The 18,797-nt window shown below is 38.4% G+C and overlaps 1 protein-coding gene across 1 annotated transcript; it reads right to left on the bottom strand.

The window, feature by feature from the left end:
* Positions 1-566: 566 nt before the first annotated feature.
* Positions 567-12,181, bottom strand: LOC578943 (nucleoporin Nup43). Its single transcript, XM_779080.5, has 8 exons — positions 12,037-12,181; positions 9,824-10,009; positions 8,483-8,560; positions 7,368-7,530; positions 6,910-7,045; positions 4,665-4,816; positions 2,584-2,721; positions 567-1,323 (listed from the first exon to the last, which is right to left on the bottom strand). Exons 1-8 carry the CDS (start codon positions 12,151-12,153, stop codon positions 1,082-1,084), a joined length of 1,212 nt encoding a protein of 403 aa, XP_784173.4. The 5' UTR covers positions 12,154-12,181; the 3' UTR covers positions 567-1,081.
* Positions 12,182-18,797: the final 6,616 nt, after the last annotated feature.

Here is an 18,797-nt window from a genome sequence, read left to right as displayed (position 1 = left end):
TTCGCCAAACCTCCTTTTGTTCTTTACAAACCAGGTTGGTAAAAAACGCGTAAAACGCGTCATATGACGTACGAAAACCAAGGTTTGTCGACAAACCTCCTTTGTGAATTCGGGCCATTAGGTTTTATTAGAAAAATGAAGAAATAAAAGCAAATGTGAATGTTGCCAATTTGAAGAAAAATATGTGATCAATTCATCTTTCAAAAACTATCCTGAAAGGAGGAAATAGAATAATATGCTCACAAGATGTAGCTTATCCATCAATGATAAATTTTATGCAACAGGACCCAAGACATTATTTGAGCAGGGTCCCGCTGCATAAAACTTATCATTGATGGTAACTTTGCCATCAATGGTAACTTCCATGGAATACTTGATTTTTATTGGCTGTTAAACAATGTTACCATGGTAGTTACCATTGATGGCAGAGATACCATTTATGATAAGTTTTATGCAATGGGACCGAGGACATAAAAACATGTAACAAATGAAGCATGAAGACCCAGCAGGAAAATTCCAACGATGTCAAAATGCATGACATGTGCAATGTCTAGTCAGTTTTTTTATTTTTGAGTCCTCGATTGAGGAGGGATCCAAGTGTTGGGACCATATAGCCTTAATCTAGTGTACCTTTTGAAAATGCAAACTAAATTCATTCTATATACATCACACAGGAAAACATGTGAAGTGGGGATATACGTGTATCAACTCTTCAGGAGACTGTCCGTGTGGGCAAGGCCGCCATTCCATGGACCATCTACTTTTAATGGTGACATGCCGTACGATACAGGCAATGAGAGGGATCTGACGAGGGCCAATGAGGTGGCTCACACACTTGCCAGACAATCGAGGAACCAGAAATGATGGAGCGCCAGGAGCATCATGGCGTGACAGACATGTGTGCAGTGCTATATAAGAAGCCACCATTATTATCATTATGACCAAAAATGATGATCTTTTTTTGGTTGAAGTAGCACCATACTATCAAGAACTCATCACATTTCATTCTAATATCCTTTTCGCAACCACTACATTGTCTTCAAGTACCCACATAGCAGCAGCTGTTCAAGGTAGCCATAGTTTATAAATAGATGTTCATGTTCGGGATGTAGTAGAGGGCCTCCCCGTCCGTTCCGCAGATCAGCTGCGGACCCTCCACGTCCAGGGAGTTGACGGGGTTGCAGTTTCCTGGAAGGACGTGATTGATCTCCAGCTGGTTGCTTGTGGTCTCACTGCTCAGCCACGGACTGGACGTCTCGCTGTCAACAGAGGGCGCATTCCTTGTCGATCCCCTAAGGAGGAGGTTGCTGGATGGATTTGGTCCTGAGAAACGAAAAGGAAATGATGGTCGAGGAAGAATAATCACTTCTTGGGAAACAATTCTGTACAACCAGAAACCTTCATGTGAATGAAAAGTTTCACAGTTTCTCGAAAGTTTCAGAACACAGAAGTTTCTGGTTTTACGGCAGTCATCTTGACAAAACAACCTACAATACTGGTAAATACTCAGAATAGAATTTTAATGACATTTCAGTCTTGTGTAAAAGGTCTATTTCACTAAAGGTAACCTACATGTATGCAAATCAGATGTCGATTTCTTGCATAAGTTTGTAAATATTGTTATAAAATCTTGAACTCTGTTTATAGTATGTCCAATGATTGCCTTGGTTTCCAAGCTACCTGTCCCAATCATAAGTAGTCGGTTTCTCCCACTTATGTCTTACAAAACACCAATAAATTAGAAATTAATATTGATGCATTATGAGAATCAATTTTGATATCTACCCACTGGTATTCTTCTTTAAATGAATACATGTATCTTTAACCAATTTTTTTTCTTCAAAATATTTCAACACACATCTTGGCCCGGTAACATAAAGAGTTATATTTAATTATTTCTCCTTCAATCAATCGTAACTTTATGGAAATTTTAACTTACAATTAATTTTATGTTACAGACAAATTACAGACAAAGTACGGTAAGATTAAAGATAAACTTCAGTACTGGTAAAAAATAATAATAATAATTCTCACAGAATCAAACGAAACTTACACTTAATGTTCAAGATTACAAATAAATGACATGTGCCAAACAATTTTGGAAGAAAATGTATACTGGCTGAGTAATGAGCATAGAAAGACAAGGAAATCAAGGTAGTACTAGCCCCGACACCATGAGTGTTGTCCCATATATAGCTTTCTATGTGAGTGCTTGTTACTTTACCAAGACTCGGTCAAATTTATTATGATTTTGATGACTCCAGAACCTTGCAGTGCACACCAATACTTACATGCTACATGATCTTTTCTGATCCTTTCCACACCATTTCTTTCACAATGCAATCGCATTACCAGTACTAAAGTTTATCTTTAATTGAAGCAGGATTGGAGGTACAAAAGATTTTTATGATCGATTGTTAGTCAATATATATGATACAGGGCCCTGAACTCTCACCTCTTATCTTCCACATACATATTAGGTTTTAAGGAACGGCAGCTGGTACCCTTTGAAAAGACGCTGGAAAAATCAAATAAATTATCAGTATTCTTTGCACAAATATGCCGATTAGAAGTTTTAATTACCTGTTGGAGTGTTCATGTTGCGGAAGGCAGAACCCGTTGAACTTTGACCCTTGGTGGCGTCCCAGTGAAGGACTGTTCCATCGTCGGAGCAGGTGAACAGGTTGTTAGGGCTGGTAGGGTGAAACTTGACCTCCCAAACTGCACCAAAAAAAAAAAATCAAAAAATTAAAATAACGTCCATATAATCCATTTACTATTACATGTGAGAAATGTATAATGCTTAACGTGGGCACTGTTTTATGATGACATGTTGCACAATATAATTCTACAACATTTAAAATTATACAAGAAGAAATCTCACTTGTAATTTGCAAGACAATGAGTGCTCTGTGTAATCACATCACTCTTCGTGTTATAACATCAAGAAGCAAATGCGCTACTTTGTTTTCACAGGGCAATTCTTCCAGAAAATCAAAAAAATTACCATGAAAGTATACCAATCGCCCAAAAATATTTTGTTCTGGATGTTAGTGGACAGGGGCTTCATTCAAAATCTGTGCTTTAAGTTTATATTACTTCTATAACAAATATATCAATTGCCAGATTAAAGAAACTTGCTTCTATGCATGAGCGTTTATGTAATCCTTTTAATTTCTCATACTCCTTATCCGTAGGTGCAAAGTATGCCGGATAGAGTTTGGGGTTGATATTATACATTCTAGCTGTACACAAATTATTTTTTGAGGTTATTTGTACATTTTAAAGGTAGTCTGGTCAAAATAAATGAGAAATTCTTTGTACATTATCAAATGGTCTCCTGCGTTCTAAATTACCTCTCTAATTTATTGGAAATATTTCATATTTCTTATCTTATTGTATGCTTCATAAATGTTTATCGTATGATATAATTGTACATGATTTTCCATTTAATTACTTTTGTAAACATTTTATTCATTGTATTTGTTATTGTTATTTTTGAATGCAGAAATTAAATCAATCAAACAAACTAACACCAAATGTTCAAATGGGATATACGATTTGGTTCTAAGTTTATATCTATTACCCCAGTACTACATTAAGATTATGAGGCCATTTCAAAGCCAATCCTTTTCGTTAGATGTTGCTACTTTGTTATTCTTTCTCATAGGAATAAATGAGTGAGAAAGCTCACTCATTATTCTTCATCTGTACTAGGATTAAATCTAACATGACATTTAAAGTCTGTCTGCACTAGTTGGGCTAGGAGGGATTAGACCCCACGGCGTGGTCCCCGGCAGGTGGTTATCACATCAAATCAGCTTTCAATTAACATAAGAAAAAGGGAATCATGGGGACTAACGGTACCGCTTAGACATTGTTTGCTATATAGAGGGCGCAAGTAGGTACAAGTAGTGCAGTTCCGCTTTACAGGTTTAAGGAAAGGTATGAAATTGAGTCTGAACCTGAAGGTACGTCAAGCTATAGGCATAGTAACTTTACACATAGATTTATATCTACACGGTTTGACGCAGGAACTCGAACCCTAGCTTTGTTATGCAAAGTGGTTTTGCTGTGTGTGTGTTGTGTGTCATTCATTGTCACGACTGATGATCGTCACATTATGAGATACTCCAGACTCGAACTCTATGTGTTACGCAATCGCTCAGGTACTAGCAAAGTTCGTTTGCCCTCTGATTTATGTGTAAACATTGATTTGCTTGGGATCTCGCGGTCTAAACCCGACCCGCGACCGTCGAGCAGGATCTCACATTCGTAGACGCATTGATGTAGTTCAGCCACTCTCTAGAAAGACACTAACCTTGTGGCATAAACACTTCGAATCTCATCAATACAAAGCAACTGCATCTAAAACCAACCTTACCGTCTGTACTTCTGTTAAAGCAAGATCGCTAGACAACAAATTCAGTGATCTACAGGTAGTCATCAAATCATCTCGCAGCAACTATCATTTGATTGCTATTATTGAAACCTGATTTTCAGTCGATAATCACGCTTCTTCTTGTCAGCTACCAAACTTTTGTCAATTTCATCACGATCGTCAACATCGCTTGGGGGTGGTGGAGTTGCTATGTTTGTGAGAGATGACATTAATGCTACGGAAGTGTTGAATTGAAAAAAGGTAGAAAAAAAAATCATCTCACCGTGACTCTGGTGCACATCAAAGAGGGTGACTGGTAGCTGTTCCTTTCTCATATCCCAGATATTGAGGATGCCATTCTGTCCACCGGTAGCCACAAGATGAGGCTGGGTTGGGTGCCGGTCTACACAATGAAGAGGTACTTTCTCTCCAGAACTGCGGATGGAATTTATTCATACTCAGTTTAAAGAGAAGGTTGAGTTATGGGAAGAGGTGAAAAATAATTTGTGTGAGTTATCATTGTCAATATGCAAGTGTGGAAGAACATCAGATAAAACATGTTCCCTGAAAAGCATGGCTCTTCAAATGCCTTTTATATTCTAAATATTGCATGTAACGGCATACAAATTGGGACAGATTTTTATAATAATAATAATAATAATAGTGGGTTCTTGTATAGCGCTCATGTCAGTCAGATTTGACCCTCCTGGCGCTCCCGATTATTACCCTGGCTTTAGCACGGCTGCCATACGGCGCTCTAGCATTTCAAGGAATAAATTCCTACCACATGTTCGTCTAGGTAGTCCCATTTACATCTTTCTGTGTACAGTGCTTGTAACTTTACCAAGACTGGGCCAAATTTCTTACCATTTTGATGATTCCAGAACCTTGCAGTACACACACCAATACGTACATGTATATATGCTAGATGATCAACCTTTTCTGATCGATTCCATATTGTTTCTTTCACAATGCAATCGCATGACCAGAACTCAACTTTAGCTTTAACTTGTTATGTCATACTTGGTATTCAGAGCATTCACAACTGCTACTCCCAAAAAGTGGAATAACCCTACCCAGATTTCTTCGTAACCAGCAATCACTCAATACATTCAAAATATATCTCAAAATTCTTCTGTTAATATTATTATTGCAAAACACATTTGAGCAAAGGATACTTTTTGTGAATAAAAAAAAATAATTAAAATCCGTTAGACAACATTCCATAATTCCGTAATGATCGTTAATTTTCGTACCAATTACGGGATATCCGTACTAGTTGGCAGCTCTGGATTACATCCAAAGTCTATTTTGTACCTGTTTTTATGCAAAAGGGGGTCATATTTTGTGAAAAAATGTTCTTGAAAGTATTCAAAATAGGGAGTCATTTTCAACTCTGCTACCGATCATGTGCTACATCTTAGAATATGAAGTGAGATCAGGCGTGTATACCTCACATTTACCTCACCTGGGTAGAGGGTAATAAAAGTAGATTAATGTCTAAGCAGAGGACGTTGGTGCTGTGGCAGAGATCCAAAATCCGAAACCTTGGGATCCAAAAGCAAGTCATCTGTTTGATCACACTGCCCTGGAATTATCATAACCATTATGCCCCTTGACACTTTCAGATATCCTATTCCTGAAATGTTGTTTGAACCCTCTAAAAAATCATAATACCCGTTTCTTATACAGCACTACACTATCAACTGACCAAAGCGCTTTTCAGTGTTGTCATTACCCCCAGTCACTGGGTTCAATTGCTATTCTGCACATTCTCCACTCCATGGGGAGCATTGCAGCTAGTCACCTTTTAACAGGTGCGAACATGCTAATCCAACTACAATGATGTTCGCATCATACTGGGTACACATTGAACACCTGGGTGGAGATGAGCAATACAGATACAATTTTCAAGGACATGAGATACATGCTAGGTCTTGAACCCACGACCTTTGAATTTCTGGGAAGAGGTCAGTGAAAAAAATACACGTGGGCTCGGGGCAATTTAGCCCCCGAAATGCCCAAAAGAGCCCCCCAAAATTTGCATAGATTTCAATGCAAAACAAATTAAAGAGTGTCATTTTCATGCAAGCAAGCTTGAAAGTAGCCCCCGAAATTGTTAAAGTATTTTTTTTCCCTGGAAGAGGTGAAACAAAATTTGTGAGCGGTATCATTGTATTATGCAAGTATGGAAGAACATCAGATAAAAAATGTTCCCTGAAAAGCATGGCTCTTTAAATGCCTTCATATTTTAAATATGGCATGTAATATCATAAAAATTGGGATGGATTTTAAAGTCACATGTTCCTGTAGTCCCCATATACATCTTTTTGTGTACAGTGCTTGTAACTGTACCAAGACTGGGCCAAATTTCTTATCATTTTGATGATTCCAGGACCTTACAGTACACACCAATACGTATATGCTAGATGATCAACCTCTTTCTGATCGATTCCACAACGTTTATTTCACCATGTAATCGCATGACCAGAACTCAACTTTATCTTTAAACACTCTTAAGCACTCACACTATGAAGAACCTGGTTGGCTGTGAGCCAGGCTGTCGAAGGTCCCATATCTTGAGCTGTCCGGCTGAGTTCACCGTTATGACCTCATGCTGTTTCAGGTGTGTCAGGGCATTGATGCTGCAGCTATCTGCTTCATCTGTAAAGGTGAGAAAACAGAACAGGGGGTGTTTTACAAAGATCCTAAGTCAAACTTAACTCTAAGTTGGACTTAAAAGTTATGGAAAGCCATTTGAAGCCTTAAAATAAAATATATTCAAAAGCAAAAATTCAAGTTTTTTAGACTTTTTATAAATTCCACATCAAGAACATGAATTGTTCTTGGTAATAGAAAATATAAATGATTTGTATCAACATTTTATGACTTTTAAAATAACTTTTACAATTTTTTTTCAAAAATTGTTTAAATTATCAAACTGGCAATAGAGAGAATTGTTGCTGACGATGACCCTTGACCTTACCAATGGTCCTTATTGGTTGCCTGTGCTCCAGCCTCAAGACGTTGATCCTTCCGTCCTCTCCACAGGTAGAGATATCCGTGCCATTGACCGCTACGCAGGTACATGCGCAGCTATCTGCTGTGTGGTGGTGGATGCTATCCCATTTCTGAGACGGCACAAAGTCCTGCACAAAGAAAGAGAGAGAAGAATGTTTCGATTTTTATTGAGAATTGATAAATATTTAAGGAGGCTAAATCTAAAGGTTCCATGAGTAATCCATGTATCTTCTTCTTCTTTTCCTCCTTTATCATCCCCTTCTGCTTCTTCATTTATATTTTCTCTTTTTCTTTTTCTTTTTCTTTTTCTTTTTCTTTTTCTTTTTCTTTTTCCTTTTCTTCTTCTTCTACTTCTTCCTCTTCTTCCTTCTTTACCTTCGCCTTTTTCTCCTTCTTCATTATTTGTATTATTACAACTATCATTATTATCATTACCATTATGTATTCTTCTCTTCTTCTTTTTAATATTATTATCATCATCATCATCATCATCACATAACAAGTCAACAACACAACTTTGTTATACTTATATAGTGCTGAACACTACATACATTTCTAAACACTTTACATCTAACTTGGCAAGTCCAAGGTTTGAGTCATTTGGTGTCCCATACCTTACAAAGTATGGTGGGATTGCGCACAAAAACTGACATCAAATCTGTTATTAATTCACGTTTGGGCGGCTCTGAGCTCTAAACTTGATACAATAATCCGATATACCTGTTATCAAAATCCAGACGTGTCAGGATTCTCAGGAACGTACTGGACAAATCAGCTTTGACTTGACCATTAATTAAAGCCAGGGTATTTTTTACCGACATTGCTACCAGTGCTGTAAGGTATTTTCAATTGCGCCATCTTTCTGTGAAGGCGTACAAAGAGCAATTTCTAGTTCCTCTACCCAAGCATCATCACGCACTCATCAACAGTTAGTGATGCATTGTGGGACATGGCCGTCAACACATCTGTACATTATTAACAGCAGATGGCAGTACGTGTCAATTAGAATTCCCTGATTTAATGTCCCAGTCCTTTGATTGAATTGCTATTCCACACAGTGTGCTCCCGCTACAGACTTACCTGTTTAGCTTTGTTACATCTGAAGGCTTGGACACTTCCACTTGACGAAGATGCTAAGAAGACCTCTTGGTTGACAAACTACAAGGATGAAAATAGAAAACAGGAATAATTATCCTTTGCATATTTAGCCTGAATGAATATTACAATGATATGCTGGAAGAGAAGTAAAAGTCTTATTAAGTTGCTGGTAAAGATAGCAGAGGTGTCGTGGTCGAGTGGATAAGTCACCGGACTGTGGATCACAAGGTCCGCGGTTCAAGTCCCGCCGCGGCACTAATGTCCTTTGGCAAGACATTGATCTACATTTGCCACTCTCCACCCAGGTGTTAAAATGGGTACCCGGTAGGATGCGAAAGCTAATGTGGTTTGATTAGCAAGTGGCGCTTGTAAAATGGCGACTGGCTGGAATGCTCCCCAGGGAGTGGAGAATGTGCATACCTTGTGTGCGGGTAAGCCTGAATCCGATGACCGGGGTAATAATAATATGTTGTAAAGCGCTGTGATACACATGTATGTCTGTAAGAGCGCTATATAAATGCCAATATTATTATTATTAATTATCAGAAAATAGGGGTGTTTTTAAAACTTTTCTTAAAGCGATCTTATCTTTGACGTTTGTAAATGATCATAATTATCATAACAAATGAATTGCATTCATAATGGCTAATGATATATGAATAAACCCGATAGCAATAATCATGACTGAAATTACGATGTAACTTATTTTGGGGGTACAGTTCAAATGGTCAGAAACTTATTCTCTGATTGCTGCTATAATTCCTTTAATGTCCCCTATTAATATCACAAGGTTGGTAATGAAATTACTTTGAAGTATAATGCAAGAGTGAGATTGCAGAAAGATCTCATGACATGGACAATCAGATAAAAATATAGGGTCAGGTATTGTGTTTTGTTCACTTTCTCAGTAAGGCAAGAACTCCCGAAGATTAAGGAAAATAGAACCAAGTGGAAAATCCAGTCGAGTCAGAGAGACTAAAGTTTGTAATTTAGTTCGGATATTGAACCCAAATTAATGGTCACTAGACCATGTGTCGTACCACCATGTATACATAAAGTCAAACCTGCTGTGTCTACAAAGACTACCTGTCTACAAAGGCCACATTTGTTGTTTCCCTTGAAAATGGTTTCTCATTGAATCATGTACTAAGGGAACCTGTCTACAAAGGCCACTTTTTGTGTTTCCCTTGGGCGGTCGCTATAGACAGACTTGACTGTACCTATATTTTGGGGGCCACATGGCAGACCAAATTTTGTTGAAGGGGCTACCCTGGAGAAATATTCATAAATATATAAAATAAATAAAATCTAATAAATACATACCCGTATATCTGTGACATCGCCACCATGTTTGAGCTGGCAGAGCAGGGCTGGCTCCTGCTCTCCTTCTCCTGCTTGACCATCCAACGTGGCTGGAGTCTTCTGCTGGGGATAGTCCTGTTGCCAAGACCCTGCGGCTCCGGCTTTGCTCTGGACCTCTGGAACCTTCCAGAGTGAGATCTTGTTCTCCTGCAGCATTTTGCAAAAAAGAAGACAAAAAATGTCAAGAAATTCTATTCTTCAAATCTTGTAGGCCGGGTCTTTATGTTTCTTCTGTCGGGGCTTGTTCGGTGCGCAATACTTTATGTTGCTCGTTGCTAGGTTGGACAAACCTTGAGCTTGCTCGACCTGGCAACGGCAGACTGATGTACGCTGAATGGGCCTTGGCGGGGGAGACCCGGGGATCTGAACAGTGTCATGGAGTTGGTTTCGAGAAACGGCCCCCTGTACGACATCACCTGACAAAATAATTTGTGTATGGCTAGAATTAACAAAGTTAACCCCCCAAACTACTCAACTACTGTTTGAGGTTATAACCTTGTAGGCCCTACTCAGGATCGTCCACATTTTTGAGTAAGTTTTTTGTTGTTGCCCTTTTTGGGTGTAGGGTTCCCGATACGCGCGCTGACAATGCGAAATACGGATTCCGTGTAATAAAATACCCAGAGTCCATCGTCTACTTTTATGGGTTGACCGTCTTTCGGAGGATTTATCGTTCATATTCATAATTTGAAAGTCTCTGTGCAAATTCTCTGTGGAAAGTAAGTGTGAAATTAGACCGAAAACTTCAGTCTCTCTAATCGTCGGTTGTTCCACTGAGACTACGTCTGGCTCCACTAGACCTCCGATTATAGAGACTGAAGTATGGCCTATCAGGACTGTACGGGACTGTACGAAACAAATGGTTCGGTTCGACCGGACCGCGATGAATGAGATATGCAACGAGATTTTCACTCTTTACATCCTCATAACTGCTGCAATTATAATAAAAATTAGAAATAACATATAGGCCTACATGTATATAGCTTATTTGACTTACGATAGCTTGCTCATTTAGATCCTAAATTAATGATTAATTCGAGAAAGTCTCGTCGTCAACATTATCCGTCTTGGTTTTAGTTGATGAATATTCATTTTTTCTTTTCGAACGTCCAATAGCTACCGTAGCTACGTACGAGTCGGCCCAGCTTGACCAACGAACTCCCACGAAACGAGTGCTCTGATTGGCCATTTGGCTTTGTTTTGGTAGGTTGACCCGGAAATATTTTGGCCGCCGGGTCATATAGCCCTATGTTCGAGTGCATGAACGTGCAGTTCGGAGATACAAATTGGATAATTCATATAAGTAAGTCCGTAAATTATACATTTAATATTAAGTTATCACATTTTGATAACTGTAAATAGGACAAATGACATACCGACCTAATTTACATCTGATTTAGAAATCAGTAAATAAGATCTAGATCTAAATAAAGAAAAATCGGGGAGAAAATGTCGTGGTCGAAAATATGTACATAGCCATCCCCAGGTACAAGATCTCTGGGTTACCATCTGTATTGGGGAATGACAACAAATGTCAGTTTTATTAAAGAAATGACCCAAATCAGATGGTTATTTCTGTCTAGTGTGAAATCAGAAATGGCTAAGCCCAAGTCAAGGAACATCATCACGGAATCCATTTTTCGCCTTAGGTTAGGGTGTGTCTTTTCGCGTTTACGAAGACGATCCTTGTTTATGCGAACAATCCTTATTCTCGGACCAGTATCCCTACTGATAATTTAGCCTTAATTATAGACTAGGCCTCCTCAAAGTTCAAACAAACAGATCGAAAACGTATCTAATCTATTTTGCTTTCACTGTCTTTGTTGTTATTTGATTTGTTAATGTTATTATTAACATTATTGAATCTCAAGTATTTTTTATATGAAACGGGAGATCATGAATCAAATATCATATTCCTAAAAAAAATAAAAATGCAGTTTGGAATTAGAAAACTTCTTCAATCATACATGGCACATGCACGGCATTTTATACCTCGTAGGATAAAGCTTACAAGGGAGCGCTCCGACTTGAAAGCGGTCTCATATAGTAATACTATGTACATAGCCCCGAAACCGTGCACATTGTACATGAACGACTAGGAATTAAGTTTCTACAGTTAAATCTGTTTAGGGATCTAGTTAATGTGTGCTTATATACAATAACTGATAATGTACCTCATCATCCCAGCTTCCCGTTACAAATGTATCGGAGAATTGAATCCCTTTGTATGACGAAGGCTGCCATCTGACTTTTCCGACTTTCTGCGAAACAAACTTGACAAAAATATCCATTCTGCTGTCCCATGCAAATCGCCGCCGATTGACTTCTGATGGTCGTAGATGGCGATATTCCTCAAATTCTTACAAAGAGATTAATAAAACTGAAACAGTGCTCTCAGCTCAGGACAAGTTTTCAATTATTCCCCAATAATAATAAAGATGTAATAATAATAATAATAATAAAACGGTGCTTATAAAGCGCTTTGAACCGAAGTCTCTCAGCTTCAACATGAGGCGGCACTCCGGGGGAGAGGGGGGGGGGGGCGACGGGGGGCATAGTGGCCCCTACACTTTTCAAGTATCTCATATGAGGTGCGCCTTTTGCTTCAGATATGGCCCTTTTTTTCTTTAAAATACATCCCCCCACTCAGTGTTATTTAGGGTACACGTATGAATGTTCCCTCCCTTTGAAAGCATTCCCCCTATCTCCAGTGTGTAAAGTCAATACGGGCCGGATTTTTGAAAGCACCTCCCTATCTCCGGTGTTTATAAATCAATAGCCTATACCCCTTTACCGGATATTTTTAGAACACGAATGCGGTCCCCAAGACCCCGGAGTGTGGGTGGGGGGGGGGATAGACGGCCGATCTGCATTCGTATAGGTGCCTCCTACCACCTCTGATAAGTGCCCCCATTACCTCTGTTAATTGCCCCTATTTAAATCTGAGCAGTGCCCTTGGTTTATAATTTTGGGATATTTATCTTCATTAAGCACAATCTTGTGAAGGTCACCGAGCAATTAATCAACAGTGTACGAAAAGCTTGTGATTGGTCAAATTTGTAGCAACGCGATTTGCTTAAAGGAGCTACACAAAGAAAATTCACTAACAACTCATAATTAGAACAAATTACATATGGATGAAAAGATTTTCTCTTGAAAAACACGAACAATTTGCTGAGAAATCATATAGATATCATGGAAATTAAGGCGTAAAATGCAATTTTTCAAGACCCTCCTTAGACCCCCGAACGCCCCTGAACGTAAGTCAAACACACAAGTGTAGCGAGCTCTGAATCGTGACGTCACACACTGGACGAACAGCTCAGTGCCGTGTAGCAGTATGCAGCTAGCCAGCCGTGTCCCGTATGTGACGTCACAAATATTGACGCTCTACAAAGGACCGCTGAATTAAGGCAGAAAATCTGGATCTCAAAACTAACATTTTTTGAGAGTTGATTACTGCGGGCCCCAAACATATTTTGAAGAGGGAAGTTGTTTCATTTGATCAGTAAGGCTTCCCTTTCGCAATGATATGAGTTTTGCATCAATTCAAAACACTTTTGCTTCTTAGTGTGATTCCTTTAAAAAAAAAAGAGGACGGGCCCCCACTTGGGCCCCACCCCCACCGCCAACTAGATCTGCCCTTGTCATCACACATGGTACTTTCGAATCCTATCAAAATATATAGACTTTTGAGCAGATCACTCACATATTTGGCAGACCTTTTTGAAGAAATTCAATTTATGAAATTTCAGCGTAATCACACCTGTACTCAAAATCCACCAGCACACTTTTCTTTCGCAAAAATATATTTTCTGCATCTGCATGCTAGTGACGTCATACTCTCCGCTTATAGCACTAGCAAATTCAAAGGTAGTCTGTCCCTTAATTTTGCAGGCTGAAAATATGAAATTGTGTAAATCCTACGGTAAGCAAGTATTCAACATCAGCTTAACTGAATAATAGACACCCTAGGTTCACTTAGTTCATGAATTACATAATATGATACATACATATCTGTAATCTTGTAAAAAGATGGTGGAATTGAATATCAGGTATTCAGGTGTAATGTATACAGAAGCCAAAATATTGTTTCCGTTGTCAACTTCAGTTTTATGTCTGTCTGAGTTTACTCGTGTATAGCTAGGAATGTTTGTATCAAAGCGGAACGAAGTAATACCCAAATTTGGACATGCTTCAAGTTCCCAAACAGCTTTTGTAATTTTACGCTTTAGAATCTTTTCGACAAACAGGTTTTTGAGCTTCAGAGCACCCATGCTCATCAGAATGCAATCAGTGATCATAATTTCTTTATGTGAAACCTACCAGCGTGAATATCATTACAAATGACTTAAATCAAGGTACGTTTCCTTCCAGAATATTCCTTTCAAATGTGTTTTTCTTTCTTCTTTTACCCCAGCCTTCGGGCCTAGATTTGTATGGTTTCTAGACCAAGTCACTCTTACGTTTATGTCTCTCTCTCTCTCTCTCTCTCTCTCTCTCTGTCTCTCTCTCTGCCTCTCTCTCTCTCTCTCTCTCTCTCTCTCTCGTCTTGAAAAATCTAGGGTCCATGAGTAAACCCATGTCCTTTATGGACTCTAAACAAAAAAGAAGAAAGGAACGACACCACATACATAATAGGTTCCATGAAACAATTTTTCAATTTCAAATTTCAAAACGTAATCAAATACTGACTGGGAAATTAAAGCCTGACATACCCTGTTTAAATTTGCAACCGAAGATTTGAAATTATCTAGATTCGCTAGTATACCAGATTTCAATTACTGGATTGTGGGATAAGTCCTCTAAGGCGATGGCAGTTGAAATATATTGGAGCCCAACCCCCCCCCCCCCCAAAAAAAAAAAGAAGAAAAAAAAAGAAGAAAGAATCTGCATGGGGAGAGACTAAGGTTTTTCACTTGCTGGGCAGAATGCCCAGATCACTGTATGACGTGATCTCATTTGCATCACAATACCCTTCAGGGCCGACTCATTGAGCGAGAGATATGAATTACTTCTTTTGGTTAGCTTCTGTAATATGTAAATGTTCCTCTGGTTTCGTGTTTGGACCACATAGCTCGACTGACTTGCACCAGGTACTTCCTCAATGTCACCAGACTGTGAAATACGGACTCACGCAGCCTTTGCTTTTCATTTGATACGGGTTATTCTTATGATCAGTCACATCTACATGAAAATCTGATGGAACGAAGCACACTTGTGCTAAGGGAATTTGCATAAGACTGATTTCTAGATCATTTTCCTCGACACACTGCATGTTTTGGCGTCTGTCAAACTAAACTCATGACACAGAGACAAACTCTGCTCTTATCTTGCGAAAGAGAAATTGTAAAACGCCTTTATAACACGGACTAGAAGAGAACTCTCATGTCACTTGTTGCTAGCTACTTTTATTTGAACTGTGTGAGATTATGTGTAAATCCTTTTAGCTCGGCTACAATTGGATAAATATTTCTGAGGAGAGGACTCGACGTCTCATTCCACGATTCATTTCGCATTTAGCAGGATCTAGCCAAACAGTGAGTATAATCAGGGAGGGAGTGGTATAATATATAATTTTTGACTCGTAACCTCTAACTTCTGTTGTTCCAAGCAAAAGCCACTATATTAGCTCATGGGAATAGAGAACTTAAATTATGATCCATGTATATATTGCAGAAACTCTAATACTTTAAAGATAAAGTTGAGTTCTGGTCATGTGATTGCATTGTGAAAGAAACGGTGTGGAATCTATCAGAAAAGGTTGAGCATCTAGTATATAAGTATTCGTGTGTATTGCAAGGTTCTAGAATCATCAAAATGATAAGAAATTTGGCCAAATTTTGGCGAAATTACAAGCACTGTACACAGAATGATGTATATGGGACTACACGAACACATGGCGAAAAAAATCCTACCCGGATTTTTACGATGTTTCATGTCATATTTAGAATATGAAGGTATTTGAAGAGCCATGCTTTTCAGGGAACATGTTTAATCTGATGTTCTTCCACCCTTGCATAATAACAATGATAACGCTCACAAATTATTTGTTTACCTCTTCCCAGAACTCAACCTTCTCTTTAATAGTAAATATCATAAAAAGTTGACTAAATGTTATTAGTAATGGGAGAATGATGAGAAGGTGGACTTTACCCACATATCATGTCTTAAGTTTCTTATGTCTATTCCTGGGAAAAGATAAGGTATTTTGGATCTGGTAACGTTTGGAACATAACCTTGTTGGAAGCGACCCTTATTTGACCTCACATGACCTTATTTCAATCCACATGATCAACTAAAAATATTTTGAACAGCCTTCTAACTTCTTGTCTCATAATATATAAAATCTCACTTTTCGATTGCACCACTTCACATGCTTACATTGAATAAGGTGCATTATAATTATATCTGCCTCGATCCGTACATAAAAAGTCGGAAAGTTTACTAACTATATTCGGTATATACGTTTCTCTGTCTCTCTCTCTCTCTGTCTCTCTCTCTCTCTCTCTCTCTCTTGTCTTGAAAATCCATGGTCCATGAGTAAACCCATATCCTTTATGAACTCTAAACAAAAAGAAGAAAGGAACGACACCACACACATAATAGGTTCCATGAAACAATTTTCAATTTCAAATTTCAAAACGTAATCAAATACTGACTGGGAAATTAAAGCCTGACATACCCTGTTTAAATTTGCAGCTGAAGATTTGAAATTATCTAGATTCGCTAGTATACCAGATTTCAATTACTGGATTGTGGGATAAGTCCTCTAAGGCGATGGCAGTTGAAATATATTGGAGCCCAACCCCCCCCCCCCCCCCCAAAAAAAAGAAGAAAGAATCTGCATGGGGAGAGACTAAGGTTTTTCACTTGCTGGGCAGAATGCCCAGATCACTGTATGACATGATCTCATTTGCATCACAATGCCCTTCAGGGCCGACTCGTTGAGCGAGAGATATGAATTACTTCTTTTGATTCGCTTCTGTAATATGTAAATGTTCCTCTGGTTTCGTGTTTGGACCACATAGCTCGACTGACTTGCACCAGGTACTTCCTCAATGTCACCAGACTGTGAAATACGGACTCACGCAGCCTTTGCTTTTCATTTGATACGGGTTATTCTTATGATCAGTCACATCTACATGAAAATCTGATGGAACGAAGCACACTTGTGCTTAGGGAATTTGCATAAGACTGGTTTCTAGATCATTTTCCTCGACACACTGCATGTTTTGGCATCTGTCAAACTAAATTCATGACACAGAGACAATCTCTGCTCTTATCTTGCGAAAGAGAAATTGTAAAACGCCTTTATAACACGGACTAGAAGAGAACTCTCATGTCACTTGTTGTCAGTTACTTTTATTTGAACTGTGTGAGATTATGTGTAAATCCTTATAGCTCGGGTACAATTGGATAAATATTTCTGAGGAGAGGACTCGACGCTTCATTCCACGATTCATTTCGCATGTAGCAGGATCTAGCCAAACAGTGAGTATAATCAGGGAGGGGAGTGGTATAATATATAATTTTTTACTCGTTACCTCTAACTTCTGTTGTTCCAAGCAAAAGCCACTATATTAGCTCATGGGAATAGAGAACTTACGATCCATGTATATATTGCAGAAACCCTAATACTTTAAAGATAAAGTTGAGTTCTGGTCATGTGATTGCATTGTGAAAGAAACGGTGTGGAATCTATCAGAAAAGGTTGATCATCTAGTATATAAGTATTCGTGTGTATTGCAAGGTTCTGGAATCATCAAAATGATAAGAAATTTGGCCAAATTTTGGCGAAGTTACAAGCACTGTACACAGAATGATGTATATGGGACTACACGAACACATGGCAAAAAAATCCTACCCGGATTTGTACGATGTTTCATGTCATATTTAGAATATGAAGGCATTTGGAGAGCCATGCTTTTCAGGGAACATGTTTAATCTGATGTTCTTCCACCCTTGCATAATAACAATGATAACGCTCACAAATTATTTGTTTACCTCTTCCCAGAACTCAATCTTCTCTTTAATAGTAACTATCATAAAAAGTTGACTAAATGTTATTAGTAATGGGAGAATGATGAGAAGGTGGACTTTACCCACATATCATGTCTTAAGTTTCTTATGTCTATTCCTGGGAAAAGATGAGGCATTTTGGATCTGGTAACGTTTGGAACATAATCTTGTGTATATTGTGCAATTATTCAGCACGAACAGAATTTCATCTCAAAAGTCCATCATCGTCGAGATATTAATAATTTAGTGAACCGTGACACAAGATATCAAATGCTAACAATTAATATATATTTTTATAACAAATCACTCAAAGTGAGATTTCTCAAAAATGCAGACATTTCAGGACATTTCGAAACATAACATATTAATAGTCATTTCTCTTTTCTCGTAAGCCTAGGAAGTTGTAAAGTGAAGAAAATATCATCCCTTCGACTTGTACCAACACTGACCGTGTATAAGAGTTATGTGTTGTTTATTGTACGTCTGTACATGATCATAAATATACGCACTTTCAGAGAATTACGGACAGATCATATGTCTATGTACATAAAGTATTCAAGAGAAAGTTCGATCTGTAACTGATTGAACTCATGGGATATAAAATGTTCTTGTTTTTGAGAGATGGTAGAAGAGGATATATTGCTAGAAATTGAATACAATATTATGAAAGCCATTGACAATTTGAATAAACGCCTCAGAGCTTTATTCACGTAAACTGGAATAAGTCGGATAAGAGGTGGGCAACATGAAGAAAGAAAGGGATACAGCGCTTTTTACAGAAAACAAGAAAGGATGGGATTGGAGAGTGTATGAAAGAGAGAAAAGGCGTGGTGTATAAGTAGACGCTGAAAGATGGAGACGAACCAAGAGAGAGTGAGAGAGAGGGAGAAGAGAGACAGAGAGGGGGAGGGCT

The sequence above is a fragment of the Strongylocentrotus purpuratus genome, unplaced genomic scaffold (genome assembly GCF_000002235.5).
Source record: "Strongylocentrotus purpuratus isolate Spur 01 unplaced genomic scaffold, Spur_5.0 spur5_scaffold_16, whole genome shotgun sequence".
Classification (NCBI taxonomy): Eukaryota; Metazoa; Echinodermata; class Echinoidea; order Camarodonta; family Strongylocentrotidae; genus Strongylocentrotus; species Strongylocentrotus purpuratus.
Note: the sequence above shows the minus strand (reverse complement) of the source record. Positions and strands in the feature narration are given on the sequence as shown.

Bases quoted from the DNA above. Each gene is read 5' to 3' on its own strand.
- LOC578943 (XM_779080.5), bottom strand. From the start codon at position 12,153: ATGGATATTTTTGTCAAGTTTGTTTCGCAGAAAGTCGGAAAAGTCAGA. The intron at 10,010-12,036 runs GTACATTATCAG...AAAATGCTGCAG, and splicing joins CGGGAAGCTGGGATGATGAG to GAGAACAAGATCTCACTCTG. The intron at 7,531-8,482 runs GTAAGTCTGTAG...TTCTTTGTGCAG, and splicing joins GATGTAACAAAGCTAAACAG to GACTTTGTGCCGTCTCAGAA.